Below are 18,369 nucleotides of genomic sequence, written 5' to 3'. Positions count from 1 at the left end.
TATATATATATATATATATATATATATATATATATATATATATATATATATATATATATATATATATATATATATATATATTACAGCATATTAGCTCATCGTAATGAAAAGTCACCCAATGTCAACACATTAGGTTATTTTAAAGTGAACATGACTGGACACACCTACTGCTCACTGAAACTTGCTTTTCTGGCCAGTAACAACATATGTACAGTTACCGAAGTGAATCTGAACAGGAATCTGCTGTTTTATTGTTTCTGGGGTTGTTTGCCAAACAACACACTAGAATAAGCCCAGATATTATATTCTGTTTATTTTAAAATAAAACCTCATGCTAGAAAGAATATTTGCAGAGCAAGTCTGTTGGAAGCATTAGGGGAATTTATTACCTTTCTGTTCCTCCCCTGAAAACTCCTGAAATATTATTGATCTTTAACTTATAAAATCAGATTTAAGGCAGCTTGCTCCACAATGTAAGTACATCAATTAGCTTCGAAGGGTATTTCTTTTATTAGGAGACGCCCTTCATGCATTAGAAAACCTGCACAAACATGCCCTCACCTTCTTTACGCAAAAAACACTTCCAAAGGCAGAAGCACAAGGACATCACCAGCAGAGCTGCGACCGTGGTGACCGAGATCAGGATGGTGAGAGCCGTGCCAACTGAAAAGGAGAAAAGACAGGCCTGATCAGGAGATTCATTACTTGCCATGAACTGTAAAACATGTAATTCTTTAATGTAATTGACGTGCTGAAATGTGCGCAGTCTGTTTTGCACTAATCTGAACCCTGCTGCTCCGTTTCAGGTCATCAGTAATTCAATTGCAGGTTAAATTTATAGTGTTAACCGTCCAACTGCTCTCCTTTTGCACTCTTGACCCTGTGAATTGAGGTAGATTTAAGGCTGGCAAAAGCCAAAGCAGTGATGCATGAGCTAAATATGAATACCGGTTTAGAGTCTTATATCACACTCAACTTGAAGCTGTAAATAATTTGAAGTTTAGATTGGCAAAGCACCTGCAGAAATAGCATGGCTGATACATCTAAATCTCCATGTGTCCGCTACACAGTCTTCCTTTTTTGAAAGTATATTTCTCAGTTTGGTTCACTTAAGGCTATTTCACGGCAAAGGACAGCAGTCGAATAAATTCAACTAAAACGTTTTTCCTACCCCTCCAGGATACTAGGAAACCACATCGTTCCAGAGAAGCATTTCTAAGTGCTGTTCAAGAGACAAGTTGTTTATTTCTACTGGGAATAAAGTCTAAATTCTAAGTGTTTTGTTAAGTTTTCTTATTTATATGTCAGTGTTGCTTTTTTATCACAGCTATTCTCTTATTTATTGTTGCTTTCAGTTCACTTGGTATAAAATAGTTAGGATCTGTTCAAACTAGAAAATAAAATAAAAAAAAAAGAGTAGGTGAAATATAAAATGATTTAACCTTTTGGGTTATTTTATGCTTGATAGATAATTTAACATATCACAACAGTGATGCAAATTTGATCTGCTAAAAAAAACATTCAAAGTTTGATTTATGTTTATGAGTAAATATGTCATAAACGATGCTTCTCTTTTGATAAATGACACAAAAAAATGAAATTAATCTTTCTATGTCATTGTCGGATATTAATTTGTTTGGATACTGTCAAATTTAAAAGTACTTCTACTGACATGTTTTTTTTTTAAAGAAGCAACCAGTTCAGCAGTTCTTAGTGGGAAGATCTAAACTAAAACATTTCAAATTTAATGGATTATTATTTCAGATCGTTTTTGTGGCCGATAAAGCAGAAAGAAAGGCAGCCAAGTAATGTCGCAGCAGTTTTCTGCTGCAATCATATGTATCCATTTACTTAAATCAACAAAACTGCATTAAAAAGGTGATACTTGTTAACATATTACCTGCAGAAAGGACATAACACCAACAAAGATGCAGATGTTTGCTGATAACTTACTCTTAGTGTTCATGGATACAGCGATGGGTGACTCGAGCCCCTTGTGATGCACCAAGCATTTGACAGACACGTCTTTCAGCAGCCCTGATTGGACGGTCAGCGTGCTGATGACTAGCGTGGTCCCGTCATCCTGACGCAGATGCACTGTCACAGGGGGGCCAATGGTGCGGTTGTCCGTCTCCACATTCCACACAATCTCTGCAGGAGGCCGAGATACAGACGTGCAGTTGGCTTCGATCACGCCTGGAGACGTGGTCTTGTAGCTCACCTGAGGTTTTGGAAGAACTGAAAAAAAAAATACAATGAAAACCAAGAGAGAAATGAAAGAAAAGGCTACGAAGCCTGTCCTCAAATTTAAGAAATGTTCTATTATACTAGGACAAAATAACAACAGACAGCAAGTTGTTTTAAGTCCCTAAATGTATCGTTTTGCCATATTAACTGCCTATACTCATGTCTTCGAATAGTTTGTGATTATATATCATGGGCATGACACCTGGGATAAAAGTTCCTCTTCTTGTTTTCTTAAAATCCATCACTAAATCTTAGACTGTTTTCAATTCCTTGTTCTCGAGGCTGGGTGAGGAATGCGAGGCACTGGAATGGGGAGCATTTTTCTTGGCAAAGAACGCGTTCAGCCACAGTTATTTGGCTCTCATGGTTATAGATTCCTTTCAGTATTCTGACTGAGGAACTTCTCCCACCTTTGGTCTGGATAACATCGGATTGTGAGGGTGGTTTGGAACAACAGGAACGAAAATTCAGATCAAAAACCAAGCCATGAAAACGTCATGTGGATTATTACGGGAAGGCTATTATGTTCATAGCGGGTTGTTATTAAATAATGTTACACCATATATACATTTTTCAGCATACAATTTAAAGAGTATTCTTTCAACTTGAAAGAAATACATAACCTAATGCTAACACACAATAACGGATGTCGTATTATGGTATATTGTTGAAACGTGATAGTTTATTTAAACATGCTCACATATAGTGTGTCTGATAAAAACTCACGGCACTTTTTGAACATTTTACGTTTTAGCCAAAATTGATTACTTTTCTTTCCACGCAAAATTCAACACCGGCTACCCTACAATGAGAATGAATAAAAAGTTTCTAAAAAAATTATAATCAACAAGTAAAATGTCATATGCATGACTATTAAAAAAGCTTTCCCTTGTTACTCAGAATTAAGCTCAGGTTCATTTTGTTCTCGTAAAATATGTTTCTATGACTGAACAAGGGCTGGAATGAATCGCACGTTATATAAGGACTCACTGATGCCAGTGCATTTCGGAGTACAGAGGAGACCAAAAACCCAATAATCTCTTAGCCAGAGGTTTGGTTTTTTGCTTCCAGACTCTCAACCACTGCTCATGTACTCCAAAGACCTTTATGGTAGAGTGGACAAATGGCTGTGGTAGCTCGCTTGAACGTCACAGAAACACATTTCAGAGATTCTCAGACCAGAAGAAGAACAGAACTGTGTTCTTCTTCTGTTCAGGCCTAAAGATATTTGGGCCTGAACTTCAAACATTCTGTCTAGAGAAACTCAAGCCCTGCCTATTACTTGGCTTACACCATGCATATTGTGAAACTTGGACATCAGGCTCGGGTGGCGATTCATCTTCCAACCAGAGAATTTTCCAAAGAGCAGCGCCCAGAAATCAAAGAAGTAATTTCAGCTGCAATAGGTGGAAGGATAAAAAGGGCTGTATTTTGTATTTTCCACACACGTAATGCAATTAAATTATTTTCAGTTGTTGTAAAAATGCTGTATATATCAAACATGACTTAAAAGACATTTGGATTTGCAATTTGACGACTTCAAATTGGGCCCATGTCTCTTTAAAAAGCTCCATCTCTTTTCAACGGTGTGGCACATCATCACAACAATTTATTATTTTTTGCTGTTTAGTACCATTTTTTATGAATGTTGGACTGAGAAGTAGTTCAGCAGATGCACATACATTGTGAATGGAAGATTTAAAATTATATCTCCCACTAACTCTAGTGTTCAAAGTTAAAACTAAAACTTTTGACTGTTTTTTACAGGCTGAAATATTTGTACTCTGTGTCCAAATATTCACCATAAAACCCAATGCGTTTGTGTTAGTATTTCTGGATCTGCTTGTAATTTCCAGGTTTCAGGTTCATGCTGTCACCGCAGGATGATTAATGCTAGGTTTGTGTTTGTGTTGGTCATCGCTGTTCACAGATTGTTTGAAAGTCAGGGGGGGAAAAAACAGCAGAGGTCATTATGTCACCCAATGTGGAGAGAATCCAAGAAGAATATTGGCACAAACAGGCGGCAGGAATGAAAAAAAAAAAAAAATGTTAATCATGCATAGTCATAAGTAAAAAAAAAATAAAAAAATAAAATACTGTACTGTACATTTCAGTTTCAAACAAAAGCACATCTGTTCCTTGAAACTAATGGAAGATAAAGGGAACGGGAGAAAAGTTGAAATCCAAAAGAGCACAAAGGAGAGGCAGACAAAGCACAGAGGGAATCACTGTGCGGCGAACACTGACACAGTCATGCATCAGGACGTCACTCCCTGCCTCCATCATTCTTTCGAATGCTCCATTCTGCACGTTGACATTATTGTTCAGTGTTTGTGTGGAAGCAGGTCTAGAGAACTCTGGTGTCGCTGCTGCATCATTAAAGCATCTTGCATTGAGAAGGAAGATAATCTTAACATTAATATCCGAAACCCCAAAATCTAAAACTGGCAGTCGGTCCTTGCTTCTCGGGTTCAGTGAAAACCGCTCCACTTGAAAATTTTGTTTTAAATAACAATAAAATAAAGCAGAAATGATGAAAAAAAAAAAAAAAAAAAAAACTATGTTGGGATAAGTGGATTTAGCACCAGCCACTGAAAATATAAATTATCCAACATATGTGTGAGTTAGCTGGGTAATTTTATGAAAAAAAAAGACGTTCCCAGTGCCAAAAAGGTACTTTGTAACACCACCAAACTGTAAATTTTTTCTTAAAATTTCACCTTAGCTACAAAACGTGATCGATGTAATGTTGCCCACTGAATGTGCCTGAATTTGGAGGCAAATTCAGTTTAAGACTTTATCTTTCTAAAGCCTTAAACTGTGATAAGTAGAAAGAGAAAGAAACCCTCCTCCTTTTGTGCTTTTCAGTATTGAGGAGGAATTCAACAGATTGAGAGATTCATCACAGAGAGCATCATCTCCACTGGAGCAACTCAGGGAAATCTTAAGATTATGTGTTTCAGTTATTGTGTGAAAGGTAAATGTGACTGAGACTGAAGGAGATTGCACTAGATGAATGAAGAAATATGCATGTTTTGCAAATTGTTGTATCAGAAACTGTGCCAAAGTAAAGAAGCCCTGCTTTACTAAGTATCAGCAATGTAACTGCAATAAATAATTTGACTAAAATGACTCGATTTAGAAAGAAATAGGTCATGTATTGAATTCCCTTTTGTCACATTTCCTAAGTTTCACATTTTTCTACTTAACTTAAAACAATGCCTATTCAAATGTAAGTGACTTTGGCATAAAAAGAAACCAAAAAAAAAATAATAATAACACACACAGTCTATCTTAGCAACCAGCGTAACTCAGTTTTTAATTTTTAGGACAAATCCCAAATGTGCTCAAGAAGACATTTTGATGGAAATATTTGCTACATCTTTATTGCGAAAATTATTTTTTCAATTCCTGGAACTTGATAAAAGACGGGGAAACAAACGTTTTGACCTAATGTTGCATTGTTGAAGCGTTTATGTCGACGGGTAAAAGCGAACTTGAAAAGCAGACATTTACCGTAGGTAGAGAGACAGACCACAGAGCTCTTTGTCCCCTCGCTGTGCGTCTCATAGAAGCAGGTGTAGCAGCCCTCATCCTGGATGGCGACAGGCTGGATCGTAAGCTGACTGTCTGACAGAGAAGCAGAGAGCCAGACTCTCCCCTGATAAGCTGGCTCGATCATGGGGTCGCTCCGCTTCGCGAAAGAGGCCACCTCTGTCGATTCACCTTGAGCAGGTGTGTGTTTCCACAGTATCTGCTGCACCTTCTCGGGCAAACCAAAGGAGCATGACAGGGACGCCTTCTTGCCGCTCACTGCTGTTTTGTTTCTCTCTGATGTGACTTCGGCTGCGAATGAAACACAAAGGATCAGCTGAGGGCAGAAAAGACAATAAACATAGCTGGGAGACGAGGGGCGCGTAAAGGAGAATGTTAATATTGGGAATATGAGGTACCCAAACAGAAACCACTCAGTGGAATCTGGCCCAGCTGTTTCTGCTTAGGAGCTTAAGCTCCCCTTCTCCCACTGCTGCACAGCTCTTTATTAACATGACTGGCCCGGACTCAGCACGCTCATCAGTTTCTGGTCAGAGGTTAACAGCGGTTGGGAACACGTGTGTTCGCATGTTTTCAGTTTTAAGCCTTGAGTGCAAAAGGGAAAGCATCCAAAATCAATCAAGCGATGGAATATTAACAGGGACAGCGACTATGAAGACTGAATGCAGACCACCGTTTTTTTTGACACTCTTGTGAGAGCTCTGTCTTCAGCCAACTTATCCCTCGTTCATATTGGCTACTCTTTCGTAAAAGACTTTCCTAACAAATCTATCGCTCTAACAGATGTGAATGTTGTCTGTGCCAAACAGAGGACAACTTGCTTCACAACGCGAGAGCTTACAGTTTTAAAAAAAAATGTCCGTTTGTCAGCTTATCTCTTCTTACTATCACTGGGACTGTAACTCATTCAGGTTTCGAGTGGAGGTTTTACACACCCAGTTCATGACTCTTCCTTCTGCACAATGTCATCTATGTAACATAAATATCACGATTGCTTAGTACCAGTAAATAATAAATGAGATGGAAGGGATCATTTATTATGGAGTTACACAGGGTTCAGTCATTGGATCTTTCTGATGCATTTTTATCTGCTTTCAGCTGTGTTCACAGTACTGATGCAAAATCATGCAATACTTCTCCTTCATGCTAAAAATATAGTCAGATTGTGGTAACTATTAGTAAATTGTTACCAAAATTTATATTGAGTAGCTTCAATATAAGCTACTCGTATGTGAAATATCTTAATGAATCTTTCCCTTATGCATCCACAAATCAGGTTCTATGATTATTAAAGCTGCATTAATTATTGCTCCTCCATTGAGTCAAACAACTTATTCTGTCCATTCTCTTCTACCTTTCCCCTAGATTATAATCTCCTCCTAGCTTCTGAGCTATACTAGTGTCTATCTCATCTTTAATAAATATATTTTATCCTAAATGCAAAGTACTTGTGTTCCCAACCTTATCAGACTCAAAATAATTATAAATATTTCCTTTACCGTCAACAGTGAGACACGTCTGTCCTTGCTTTGAACCTGAAGGACTGAGCTCAAAGATGCAGGTGTAGCAGCCTTCATCACGGAAGCCCACCCTGCGAATGGTGATCGCTGAGGAGTCCTTTGGTGAGGTGGCGAGCTCCACATGCTGCTGTCCACTCACGCTGTCTCTGTTACCTGGCTGGTAGCTCAGCAGGGTCTGATTCTTGTCATCCAGCCAACGGACCTCCCTCAAAGTTTCACCACGGTCCTTTGACAGCGTGCAGGTAAGTGTAAAGGGTTTGTCCACTGGTGCCTTCAAACGTGCCGGCGCCGTCACTCTACCTGAAATCAATATTTTGCAAATGGAGAGCGGGAGTAGTTTTTTTTAATGTTTTTTAGTATTTTATTGGTTTGACTTTGCATGCCCCTACTCACCATGTGTTTGTCCAATTAAGAGGAGGAGAAAAGACACCTGCAGACCTATTCTACATGTGACAGGGATCATCATCGTTCTCACTGAGGAAAAATAGAAAGACCTCTCATCATGACCTGAATAGATTTTTTTTTATAATCATAAATCAATTTTTGACTGCGTTTCTTGACAATGCTAGAACACATGTGAACTAGTTGGTCTCTGGATCCAGATTGAATGTTTCACAGGATTACCATCAGGACTTTTAAGTGGAAAATACAGATCATAATCCTTTCCAAAACCAGTTTTTTATGTGTATTTGGAATCACTGATGTTTTGAAACAGCTACTAATGTCCAAGTTGAATCCATCTTGCTGTTGATTTTATTTGAAGTGAAGTTACATATTTTCTAGGCAGTAGTTTCCATCAACCTCTTACCATGCACCAGGAAAAACGCCCTACAGTATGAAGCTATGAAGACCATGTTTTACAGTTAATACGGCATTATTAAAGTCTCACCTTCCCATTTCATGACAAAACATTATTCTTTATTATTCTGACCAAAGGGTTCAATCGTTGTCCTCTTTGCCAATAAACCCCACCTTTCCAGAAGGCATTTGGTTTGTCCACACAGTTTTTAGTCAAGCTTCTGGATGCTTTAATTTGCCAGCAAACAATATTCAGCTCAGTGAGTCAAAATGATCAAAATCCAGCTATCTGTTATTATTTTATATATTTTTTGTATCTTCAACTATGAAGCTGTTCTGTTTCTACTCCACATTCTTTATGATTGCATCTGCTTTAACTCCGTATGCCAGTGTTCCATGTAAAATATTGTACACCGAGCCAGCATATAACAATTATTTGCACTTTAGTTCATTATAGAACCTTGAAGCATAAAGTGCATTTATAAGTTCAGCATATTTTTCTCAACTGCCAACATTTTAATCCCATTTTGAAATATAAGATACACTAAACTAAAAACTGTTAAACTAAAAACTTTTAGTTCTTTATTAATCAAGAGAACAAATCAGAGTTCACAATAACATTTCTTCTACAAGTTGTATCAGTTAACAGAGACTCACCTTATGCCTCTTGTTACAAATGTGAAAAGCCAACAGCTTAAGACGGTCTACCTCTGCATCATCTCCTGCATCCTTATAATCCAGCATCGGCATGCGATAGTTTCTGTTCCTCCAAGTGTTTCGCTGCTGCGCTCCCCTCGGACTGATACTCTAACCGCAGGCAGCACTGGACACTAAAGGCGCACTACCCAAATTAAATGTAGTCCGCGATGAGGAATGAAAGTTTTGGTTCCACGGCGCCCTCTGGTGTCACGGTACATACATTACGCGCAAATATAAGATCTCGAAAAATAATATATTTATTTGTTCATTTATTTATCTACTTATATTTTTATTTTAAAATATACATATACGCATAGCTGATAAGACAATAGAAAATAGAGATATATAAAATGATCAAAATAGTCAATCCTAAGCAGCTTATTTTATTTTTGAGATTTGTGTTAGAATTTAAAAATACACAATAAACAAAGAAAATTTATTTATTTATTTATTTATTTATTTCACTTTGGAGAGAAAAGGTTAAAACAATAAATGAATAAAAACATTTGCTGTTGCTGACGGCGCTTCTGCCATATTGTGAGTGGCAACGTTTTGAAAATCAACTATTATAAACTACGTTTTTACGACTGAAGAAAATATGAGGGGCCTCTCATAAGAAACACTGTTTGTATTAATTGTAATGTTAGTTTCATATACATGTTCGTGCCAGTACTGAATATGTTGATATTAACCGCAAAAAAAAAATAAAAAAAAATAAATAATAATAATAATTCTGAAAATCAAAATAAGAGAACAACAAATATTAAACGGATGCGCGTAAAATAGTTCTAAACTAAGCATAAAAATAAAACGTATAAAATAAATGATTAATTTAAAACCTATGCATAGTTAAATATATCCGGGAAACAATTACACTCACAATATGGCGGCGATATTAACGAACGGTCTATGTCTATGACCGTGCTGTTTTAAAATTACAAATGATAATAAGTGATTATAATAGTCTGTTTTATTATTTTATGCTTTGTTATCTTGACTTAAGTTTTTGAACCTTTTTATTTGTTTTCCTTACTTTGAATGGCGAATGACGTAGTATCCCTGCGACGGAAGTATGTTGGTGACGACTTGCTGTTGTAGCTTGACAGCTAAACAAGTGTCAAAATGTTAGATACATAACACACGGTTCACTTTTAAGAAAGACTGTGTTTTTGTCCTTGGGGTTAAAATGAACTAATCTTGGCCTGCACTTTGCAGCACTGGGGTTTTTCGAAGTGTTTGAGGTTGTTTAACTCACATCATAATCATCATGTCGTTTCTGGTGGACTCAGTCATCATGTTCACCTCTCAGGTAATCGGTTGGAAGAAGTATACTTTTCTGTAGTTAACTTAGATTTTTAGGACATGGGTCCAGTTCTTCTAAGATATTTCAAGATGAAATATGATCGGTATTATCCACATTAACTATATGGTTTCTCATAAGTAAAGTTTGATAATGCAGTGTTTTTACCAGCTCAATTAGCATTTTATGATGTTGTTGTTTATCAACTTGTTATATGATAATCATTAAGAAATTAGACTGTATTGAATTAATGTGAAGTAGAAGAATTAATCTAGATTGGGTTTGAACCTGATTTTCATAAGGTTTTTCAAACTACTTCATATATGAAGTTACTGAGTGTCTTTGTACTTACCATCAACTTTTTTTTTTTTTTTTTTGCATATTTCGTCCAGGTGCTGTTTTTTGGGTTTGGTTGGTTGTTCTTTATGCGGCAACTGTTCAAAGATTATGAGGTAAGGTGTTATTCCATTTGCAGCATTAGTAATTTATGTCTCTAAAATCCAACTGGTTTTTGTTTAAGACATAACATATTGATTCTAATAAAAAGAAACACAACAGATACAGATATTAGAGGTTTCTCTTCTTTAGCAGACTTGTAAATGTTTTACAGTCAAACTGTGTTTTTGTTTTCAGGTGCGACAGTATGTTGTCCAGGTGGTTTTTTCTGTCACCTTTGCGTTTTCCTGTACAATGTTCGAGCTTATCATTTTTGAGATTCTTGGGGCCTTAAGCAGCACGTAAGTGATATTTACTTTTAGGGAAAAGGCCTGATCTCTTGGTTAAAACAGATACAATTTGTTCATCATCACATTTTGTCCCAGTTCCAGGTATTTCCACTGGAAGTTGAATCTGTATGTGATTCTGCTGGTTCTAATCTTTGTGGTGCCTTTTTATATCGGTTACTTTGTTGTCAGCAACATACGATTGTGTAAGTTCAAGAAAAACAAACAAACAAAACTTTTAACATTTGAAGGTGCTGTTCTAATAGTGAACTGTTTGCTTGTTGTCTTATCAGTGCAGAGGCAAAAACTCCTTTTTGCCTGTATGGTTTGGTTTACCTTCATGTATTTCTTCTGGAAGTTAGGAGACCCATTCCCAATCTTGAGTCCAAAACATGGTGAGTAAACGAGGCTTCATCAAAATGTTGCATTTCATGCCGTGTTAGTGTCATGCCAATGTATTCACATCCTTTAAGGATTTTTCACATTTTCTAAGGAAATTCAGTGGAGTTTATGTCATAAACAAACAAAGAAGTGCATACATGAGATATGGAAGGGAAAGGAAACTGCTTTTATTTTTTTCTGAAATAATAATAATTGAAATCTGGTGTTATATTTAACTCAATCGCATTTAGAGCCCAGCTAAATAGTAAATATGAAGGCATTGGAGGTTTGGTAGAGAACATTTCTGAACAAACAGCATCTTTATAACAGAGAGTCCAGAAGAAAGCCGATGAATGGCCTGGAGTTTGCCTCAAGTAATGTAGGGAACAGAAAGTATACTGCTCTTATTTGACCTACATTTAAATGTTTTGCCTAGATTCATTGTGCAGGTTCATCTTGCAACAGGACAGCTACTCTATACATACAGCCAAAGAAACAGAATAGTTTAAATTAAAACATTTGAACACCTGAAAAATTATGTTCATAAACACTTCATCCAGTCCGAATGCCAGTAGAGGATTTTCAAAAATGAATTTGGGGAAAAATTTCAGTCACAACTGTCAGAAGTACCACAAAAGACTTGTATCTGTCATGCAGGGAGAGATCTTTCTACAATCCACAGATTGCACTTCACATTTTAAATATCTGTTTTGGGGAAAAAAAAAAAAAAAAAAAAAAATACCATTTTAAAACCGAGGATTGTTTTCCTCCCATTTCACAGCTATGTGATACTTGTGTTGGTCTATCACATAAAATCTCATTATAATACACTGAGGTTTGCAATTGTAATGTGGCAAAATGTGAAAGAGGCCATTTGCAAGGTTCTGCACCATCATTCATCTGTGAAGTTTATGAGCTGTTTGTTGTTTAGTGTCTCTTTCTGTGTCTCTTTCTTTAGTGTCTTTAGTGTCTCTTTCTGATTGATTTTGTGCAGGGATTCTGTCCATTGAGCAGCTCATCAGTCGTGTCGGTGTGATCGGAGTCACCCTTATGGCTCTCCTCTCAGGGTTTGGTGCCGTCAACTGTCCATACACATACATGTCCTATTTCCTCAGGTTCGGCCCGTCGGCTGTTTCTTTGCAGTGTTCAAGCAGAAGGTGGCAGTGTGTCTTCACAGTTAGCTTTTGTTGTTTTCGCAGAAATGTAACAGATAGTGACATTCTTGCTCTGGAGAGGCGGTTACTCCAAACCATGGATATGATTGTCAGCAAAAAGAAACGGTGAGAATAATGATTTTACACCCCCTCTTGATCTTCAAACCATTTTTTCTTTCTGCAAAAAGTAAAATAACGCTTTATTTTGTCTCTCAAGAATCGCCATGACGAGGAGGCAGATGTACCAACGAGGGGAGGACCAAAACAAACAGACTGGTTTCTGGGGCATGATCAAGAGTGTCACCTCTACACAAACAGGCAGTGAAAGTATCCTTCATGCTTGGATGCAAGCATCTCTATATTTTAGATTCCTGCTAACTATCCTGAAAAAAATCTTAGCTGCTGTGATCCCTGACTTTCCTCGCTGTAGATTTGTCTTTGATCCAGCAGGAAGTTGATGCTCTGGAGGAGCTGAGTCGACAACTCTTCCTGGAGACGGTGGATCTGCAAGCCACCAAGGTAAACAAGTGTGTGTCCGAGAATTTGGACCTAGTATGTTGATTGGGTAGGAGACTAGCATTTGCTGAACATGCAGATTATCCTGCCTAAGTAATTCATGATGTCCTGCTTTTATATAATTTTACCCTGTTTGAAATCAGGAAAGGGCGAATGCACCACTGTATTTTCTATATTTAGCTCAATCATCAGTACAGCTGCCCTTATTCTCCAACGGAAAATGAATTAGGTATATTAATGGCAAAAGTGCCTGCAATGACTGTGCTTTTAACTGAGGCCAACCAACTTTTAAAGCACTTAAGGGCTGGTTTACCTCTTTAGTATCATATTTGTTTACACGGGTTCAAATACACCGTTAACTGTGGCTACACACACAGCAGTCACCAGGCCCTCACCAAATGTAGCACCGTTTTATGCTCAGCTCAAGTTTCTCTTGTCGTCAACGTTTTGAATGTTTTCACGCACAACGCTGCTGTAATTAACACGTTTTGAAGGTGGTGTGATTAATTTTACAGCTGTTGCCACAAAAAATTTATAAATTTTAATGTTAATTACCACATAAACCTATGATTATCTTTGATGGAAACCAGCAGAATTTTCTCACCTGGAGTAAACATTTAACATGCATGAGCATCAGCTTATTTTCTAGTATGTTTATTTATAACTAGTTTACCTTTTGTAATTATGCGATGGATGATTTGTCTTGTTTTGTGTTGTTTTTTTTTCTTTAGGAGCGAATTGAGTACTCAAAGACCTTCCAAGGGAAATACTTCAACTTTCTTGGTTACTTCTTTTCCATCTATTGTGTTTGGAAAATCTTCATGGTAGGAACACCGCATTCGTGTTTTACATCTCACATAAACATTCACGTCACTTCCTGCTGGCTATATATTTACTTTAAAAGGCGTGTTGTCACTGATTTCACTTTTAAACCTTTCTTCCATTTACAGGCAACGATAAACATAGTGTTTGATCGAGTTGGAAAGACGGATCCGGTGACCAGGGGTATCGAAATCACAGTGAACTACTTGGGCATCCAGTTTGATGTAAGAAACACACTTGTGTATGAATTCATTACTTCTGAGAGCTTTTCTATTACTTTCAATGATCACTGCATGAATTTATCCTATCCCTCTCTGCAACCTCTGCTTCTTTAATCTTGACATCAACTCCGAATTTAAGCTTACAAATACATTTAATGATTTACTTTTCAGAAATTTGTTTATGTCTCCAACTAATCCCCCAGGATCACCTGGAATGACCTCTTGTAAAGATAATTTTCTGCCTTGTTGTCTCTGCAGTTAACCATGTGTTGTTCATGTGTGTTCACATAACAGCAGTTGTTGAGTCCAAGAGGTTCAGGTTCTGAGGGAGGAATCTAAAACGCCAAAGGTTTTGGCTTTCTTTTTACGTTTTCTCCTCTTTTCTGTGTTCCAGGTGAAATTTTGGTCCCAGCATATTTCCTTCATCCTGGTTGGAATAATAATTGTCACTTCCATACGAGGTTTGCTTATCACACTCACAAAGGTAATGATGGCCCATTAGTTAAAGTGTGCACACTTAAATTCAGATTAAAACCTCTAACCTGCAGTCTGTCACGTTTTAACATGTGGCAAAGATTATACAGTTATGCCGAAGGCCAAATATTTTTCAACTCAAATATTTAACACACATGCACATTTTCTTTCTTGAAAAGTTATCGTTTTCAGCTTCCATCTTCTGAATATTGTCACCTTCATTTTATTTTAGTTCTTCTACGCAATATCAAGCAGCAAATCTTCCAATGTCATCGTGCTTGTCCTCGCTCAGATCATGGTGAGTGTGTTTTTCTTCAGAGTCGAGTACTTCCTGCAGCCTGGAGTTAAATTTGAATCCATTTCTTAATTTTTATTTTTATCTGAATCTATAAGGGGATGTATTTTGTTTCATCTGTGCTGCTGATGCGCATGAGCATGCCGCTGGAGTACCGCTCCATCGTGACAGAGGTTCTGGGAGAGCTCCAGTTCAACTTCTACCACCGCTGGTTTGACGTCATCTTCTTGGTCAGCGCTCTGTCCAGCATCCTCTTCCTTTACCTCGCCCACAAGCAGGCACCAGAAAAACACATGGCCATCTGAACACCTGTGGCGTGTTTAGCCTTCACTGATGCGTGGGCTGAATTTTATTCTGCAGTTCTGAGAGATACAGAAATCATTTTTGAGGCATTTACTCCTGAATCAGGAAAAAAAAAAAACAACAACAAAAGAAACAAACATTTTTTAGGGTGACTATTGGAGCACATGCTGAAGGAACTTTGCAAACTGAAAGCAGAGTATTTACAGAAAGTCATTCAAATGAAACAAATAGGGTTCTTTCCTTGCTGTTAATTTTGTACACTTTTGGTTAATTCTTTATATCTTTATGTTTTAACACACTGGTTGAAACGACACACATTTCTTGTTTCACTGCAGGTTTTCCCAACTGTGATTTTTTATTTTTTATTTTTTAATGTTCAGATATGTCATTCAATTAGGGAAGAAAGCAGGCACTCAAAAAGTCAGCCTTTACTCAGATGGAATGTGTTGATTTTTTTTATTTTATGTAAGAAATGTGAACTTTCATGTCAAATATTAAATAAAGGAAAGAAAATACATGTTTACTGCATACAGAGATGATTTTAAACTATGTTGACAACGATTATCTCAGGTTTTGCAAAAGGGGCTATATATCAATACAAGCTTTGATCAAAACAATACAGCGCCCTCAACATTTATTGGCACCTTTTTACCATTTTACATTGGTAAAAATGTGTAAAATTTGTTAAAGTGTTATCTTATTTGATCACAAATCTAAAGCTTTGCTTTGATTCTCTTACCCTGATCTTTATGGAGCAAGTTTTTATTTTTATTTTTTTACTTATGGTCCTTCTTTCTGGGTGTAATGGTAAAAGAGCATTTGGTTTCTTCAAGTTTTGTTTGTCACAGCTCCATCTATTTTAAGCTTTGACTGTAGATGTGGACTTGTTTAGGTTAGTAGCCACCTTCTTGCAGCCATTGTCTGTGTTATGAGAATGAATATAGTACATGTATGCAAGTTAAAGTTGCATTTATCCTTTTGGTTAATCACCTCCTTGAGGTTTCAGTGAATGAGGAGAGCACTGAAGTTTTTCTTAAAGGCACAAAATGTTTTTTTCCCCTGCAAGTTCCATGAGGAACTTGCAGGAGTTCCGTATAAATACGGAATCACAGCTGGTTGCACAGGATGTGATTGCTGCTGCTGGCGAACTGTCGCCAGCAGCAGCGAATCAGCATAGCAGAATAGCTGCTATGCTGATTCATAGCAGCTATTCTGCTATGAATCAGCTTTTGTGGGCAATTTCTCAGTCCGAGTGCTGTAATTATTATTATTATTTTAGTTGTTGTTGTCATCTCTCTTACTACCGTATGTTTCACCGGAATGTGTGAAGCTCAGAGAGCTTTAAAAACAAACTCTTCAGATTCGGCCACATCTAGGATTTGTTCCTTTGGGCGTCGTTTCAGAGTCTCTCGTCGATGCCGTCTTCAGACGAAGATGATGACACAGAGGGAGTCTAAAAGTAGGAACAGAAAGTACGATAACATTTTTGTTTGTCATATTTCAGCTGAACCAAAATGAAAGCCACATGTAGGTAATCGATGAAGTACAATGGAATATGTGGTTGTAACATGACAAGATGTGAAAAGTTCAAATGACATCAATGACTTTCCGGAGCACTTTAACAAAAAGCAACAAAATGTTATGTGGTGAAATAATCAGCAGTATAACTTTAATCTCGACACTCTTGTTAATCGTATATATTTACCGTGGCATGATTTAGATTCTAAAATATTCTTTAAGAATGTCAAGGGACATAGTTGAAATTATACTCTAATTGTTCACAATTAGATACTGTGACAATTTGCACAAAATATCCCAGAGTGGATCAGAACAGTCACATTTAACACCATGCTGGTTAGAAATATGACCGGTGATGGTAAATAGCACCACTCACCCTCTGTCTTTCCTGTTGAGGTGGAGTTTCTGGCCTGGCTTCATCCTCCTCCTCCTGCTGCTGCTGCTTTTCCTCTTCCCTGTTTGGTTTTGGAGACTCTGCAGTGCGAGTTTTCCCCTTGAAGGTCTCCCCAAGGAGAAGCGGTGTGGTCTTCACACCTGTGGCTTTGAGCTGTTTGTAGACATCCTGTCTGGCCACCAGCATCTCCAGAGTGTTGCCACTTCTGCGGATTATGTTCACCACCTCAGCATGGGTGCTCTGCTCCACATTCTCACCGTTCACCTCTATCACAACGTCGTCGTTCTCCATTCCAGCCTTGTCTGCTGCACCGCCTTTCACCACCTGAAAAGAGGTGATTTTAACCAGGTTCTTGTGGAGTAGTCTCCCTCAGACAGTGCTTGTTCTTGTTGATCTTACCTCTGTGATGTACTGGCCAAGCACCCCTTCAATGCCGTTTAGGTGAAAGCCATAACCGGCAGAGGTTTTCTCCATTCTGCACAGTTTGGGTCTCAGTTCCTCCGTTTTATCTCTTCCAGCCATGGATGTTTGGGCAGGAGCAGGTAAGCTCAAAGCTTCGGTGTAACTGGGTGGGGAGTTAGAACCTTTCATCTCCTCCCAGAAAAGCATCGGAGACACCTTACCCTGTGAGACATGAAACATGATTACCTTAGCATGTTGTCAACGTTGTAAGCAGAACTAGAAAGACTACAGGTGAGTAGGTGGCTCACCTGCTTGTACATTTGGTCCGTGTCTTTGTCCACCACAAGGAAGGAGCATGTGTTGTCACATAGCCTGATCCAGTCCACCACCTGTTTGTGGCTGCATTTGTCCACATCCGTCCCGTTGACAGCAACAACTCTGTCCATTTTCCGCAGGCCAGCTTTATCTGCAGGGCTGCCTTTGTCTACTTCCCCTATGAAGTGTCCTGCAAGAAATCATGGAGCGTGTCGTTAAACCACAACCCCTTCTCTGCAGTGAAACACACAGGGTTATTTTTTGGCCTTGCCTCCTTGGCCTGGATCCTCTTTGAGCAGGAATCCATATCCATTAGACCCTTTGGTCAAATTGATGAAGCGCGGTTGCAGTGGGAGAAACTTTACTGTTGCCAACCATGATCCTATCTTGTTTTTTTTGTTGCGATAGAAACTGTCCGTTTCCTTGTCAACAAGCAGGAGCATGACGCTTTTCCCTCCCAGTTTGATCTTTTCCACCACTTCGTCATGCGTGTAGCTTTCTATGTTCTCCCCGTTGACCTCGAGCAGACGATCTTCGTTTCTGACTCCAGCGTTGTAGGCTACTCTGCCCGAGTCCACCTGAGTCATGAACAATCCTGGTTCGCCTGGTAAAACAGACAAAATAGAATGATGCATGGATGAAATCACATGAAAAAACATTTCTTATTTGCTTGAAGAAACAGCAGAGCCTCTGTTCCAGATGCAAAAAGCCATTTGGTGACATTGTAAAAGCA

At 38.1% G+C, this 18,369-nt stretch overlaps 3 protein-coding genes across 3 annotated transcripts in view; 1 reads left to right on the top strand and 2 right to left on the bottom strand.

Moving 5' to 3' along the window:
* The window catches only part of LOC106959391 (OX-2 membrane glycoprotein), a 12,896-nt gene extending 3,957 nt beyond the window's left edge, over positions 1-8,939 (bottom strand). Inside the window, exons 1-6 of the mRNA XM_015051949.1 lie at positions 8,778-8,939; positions 7,716-7,796; positions 7,302-7,622; positions 5,764-6,093; positions 1,954-2,238; positions 562-663 (exon numbers count right to left, since the gene is read on the bottom strand). Of these exons, the coding sequence (XP_014907435.1) occupies positions 562-663; positions 1,954-2,238; positions 5,764-6,093; positions 7,302-7,622; positions 7,716-7,788 (1,111 nt within the window). The 5' untranslated portion in view covers positions 7,789-7,796; positions 8,778-8,939. The remainder of the gene's footprint in view (positions 1-561; positions 664-1,953; positions 2,239-5,763; positions 6,094-7,301; positions 7,623-7,715; positions 7,797-8,777) is intronic.
* A 939-nt stretch (positions 8,940-9,878) lies between these two features.
* LOC106959393 (Golgi pH regulator) lies at positions 9,879-15,131 on the top strand. The gene is made up of 14 exons (XM_015051955.1): positions 9,879-10,128; positions 10,512-10,571; positions 10,753-10,856; positions 10,941-11,047; positions 11,135-11,236; positions 12,217-12,337; positions 12,422-12,502; positions 12,594-12,703; positions 12,807-12,895; positions 13,624-13,716; positions 13,843-13,938; positions 14,330-14,419; positions 14,642-14,707; positions 14,803-15,131. The coding sequence occupies exons 1-14, from the start codon at positions 10,087-10,089 to the stop codon at positions 15,007-15,009; spliced, it is 1,368 nt and encodes a 455-aa protein (XP_014907441.1). The 5' UTR covers positions 9,879-10,086; the 3' UTR covers positions 15,010-15,131.
* Positions 15,132-15,379: 248 nt separating this feature from the next.
* On the bottom strand, positions 15,380-18,240 carry LOC106959381 (putative PDZ domain-containing protein PDZK1P1; the record flags this gene model as incomplete). Its single annotated transcript, XM_015051942.1, has 5 exons — positions 15,380-16,460; positions 16,902-17,243; positions 17,319-17,543; positions 17,630-17,826; positions 17,908-18,240. Coding segments are annotated over 5 exons (1,151 nt in total), but the record flags the coding sequence as incomplete, so codon positions are not given.
* Between the last annotated feature and the right edge of the window lie 129 nt (positions 18,241-18,369).

The sequence above is a fragment of the Poecilia latipinna genome, unplaced genomic scaffold (genome assembly GCF_001443285.1).
Source record: "Poecilia latipinna isolate Pla-1442-1.1 unplaced genomic scaffold, P_latipinna-1.0 Scaffold1075, whole genome shotgun sequence".
Classification (NCBI taxonomy): Eukaryota; Metazoa; Chordata; class Actinopteri; order Cyprinodontiformes; family Poeciliidae; genus Poecilia; species Poecilia latipinna.
The sequence above is the reverse complement of the archived record's forward strand: the minus strand, read 5'-3'. Positions and strand labels throughout refer to the sequence as shown.

Bases quoted from the DNA above. Each gene is read 5' to 3' on its own strand.
- LOC106959393 (XM_015051955.1), top strand. From the start codon at position 10,087: ATGTCGTTTCTGGTGGACTCAGTCATCATGTTCACCTCTCAG. The intron at 10,572-10,752 runs GTAAGGTGTTAT...TTTTGTTTTCAG, and splicing joins AACTGTTCAAAGATTATGAG to GTGCGACAGTATGTTGTCCA. The intron at 13,717-13,842 runs GTAGGAACACCG...TTCCATTTACAG, and splicing joins GTGTTTGGAAAATCTTCATG to GCAACGATAAACATAGTGTT.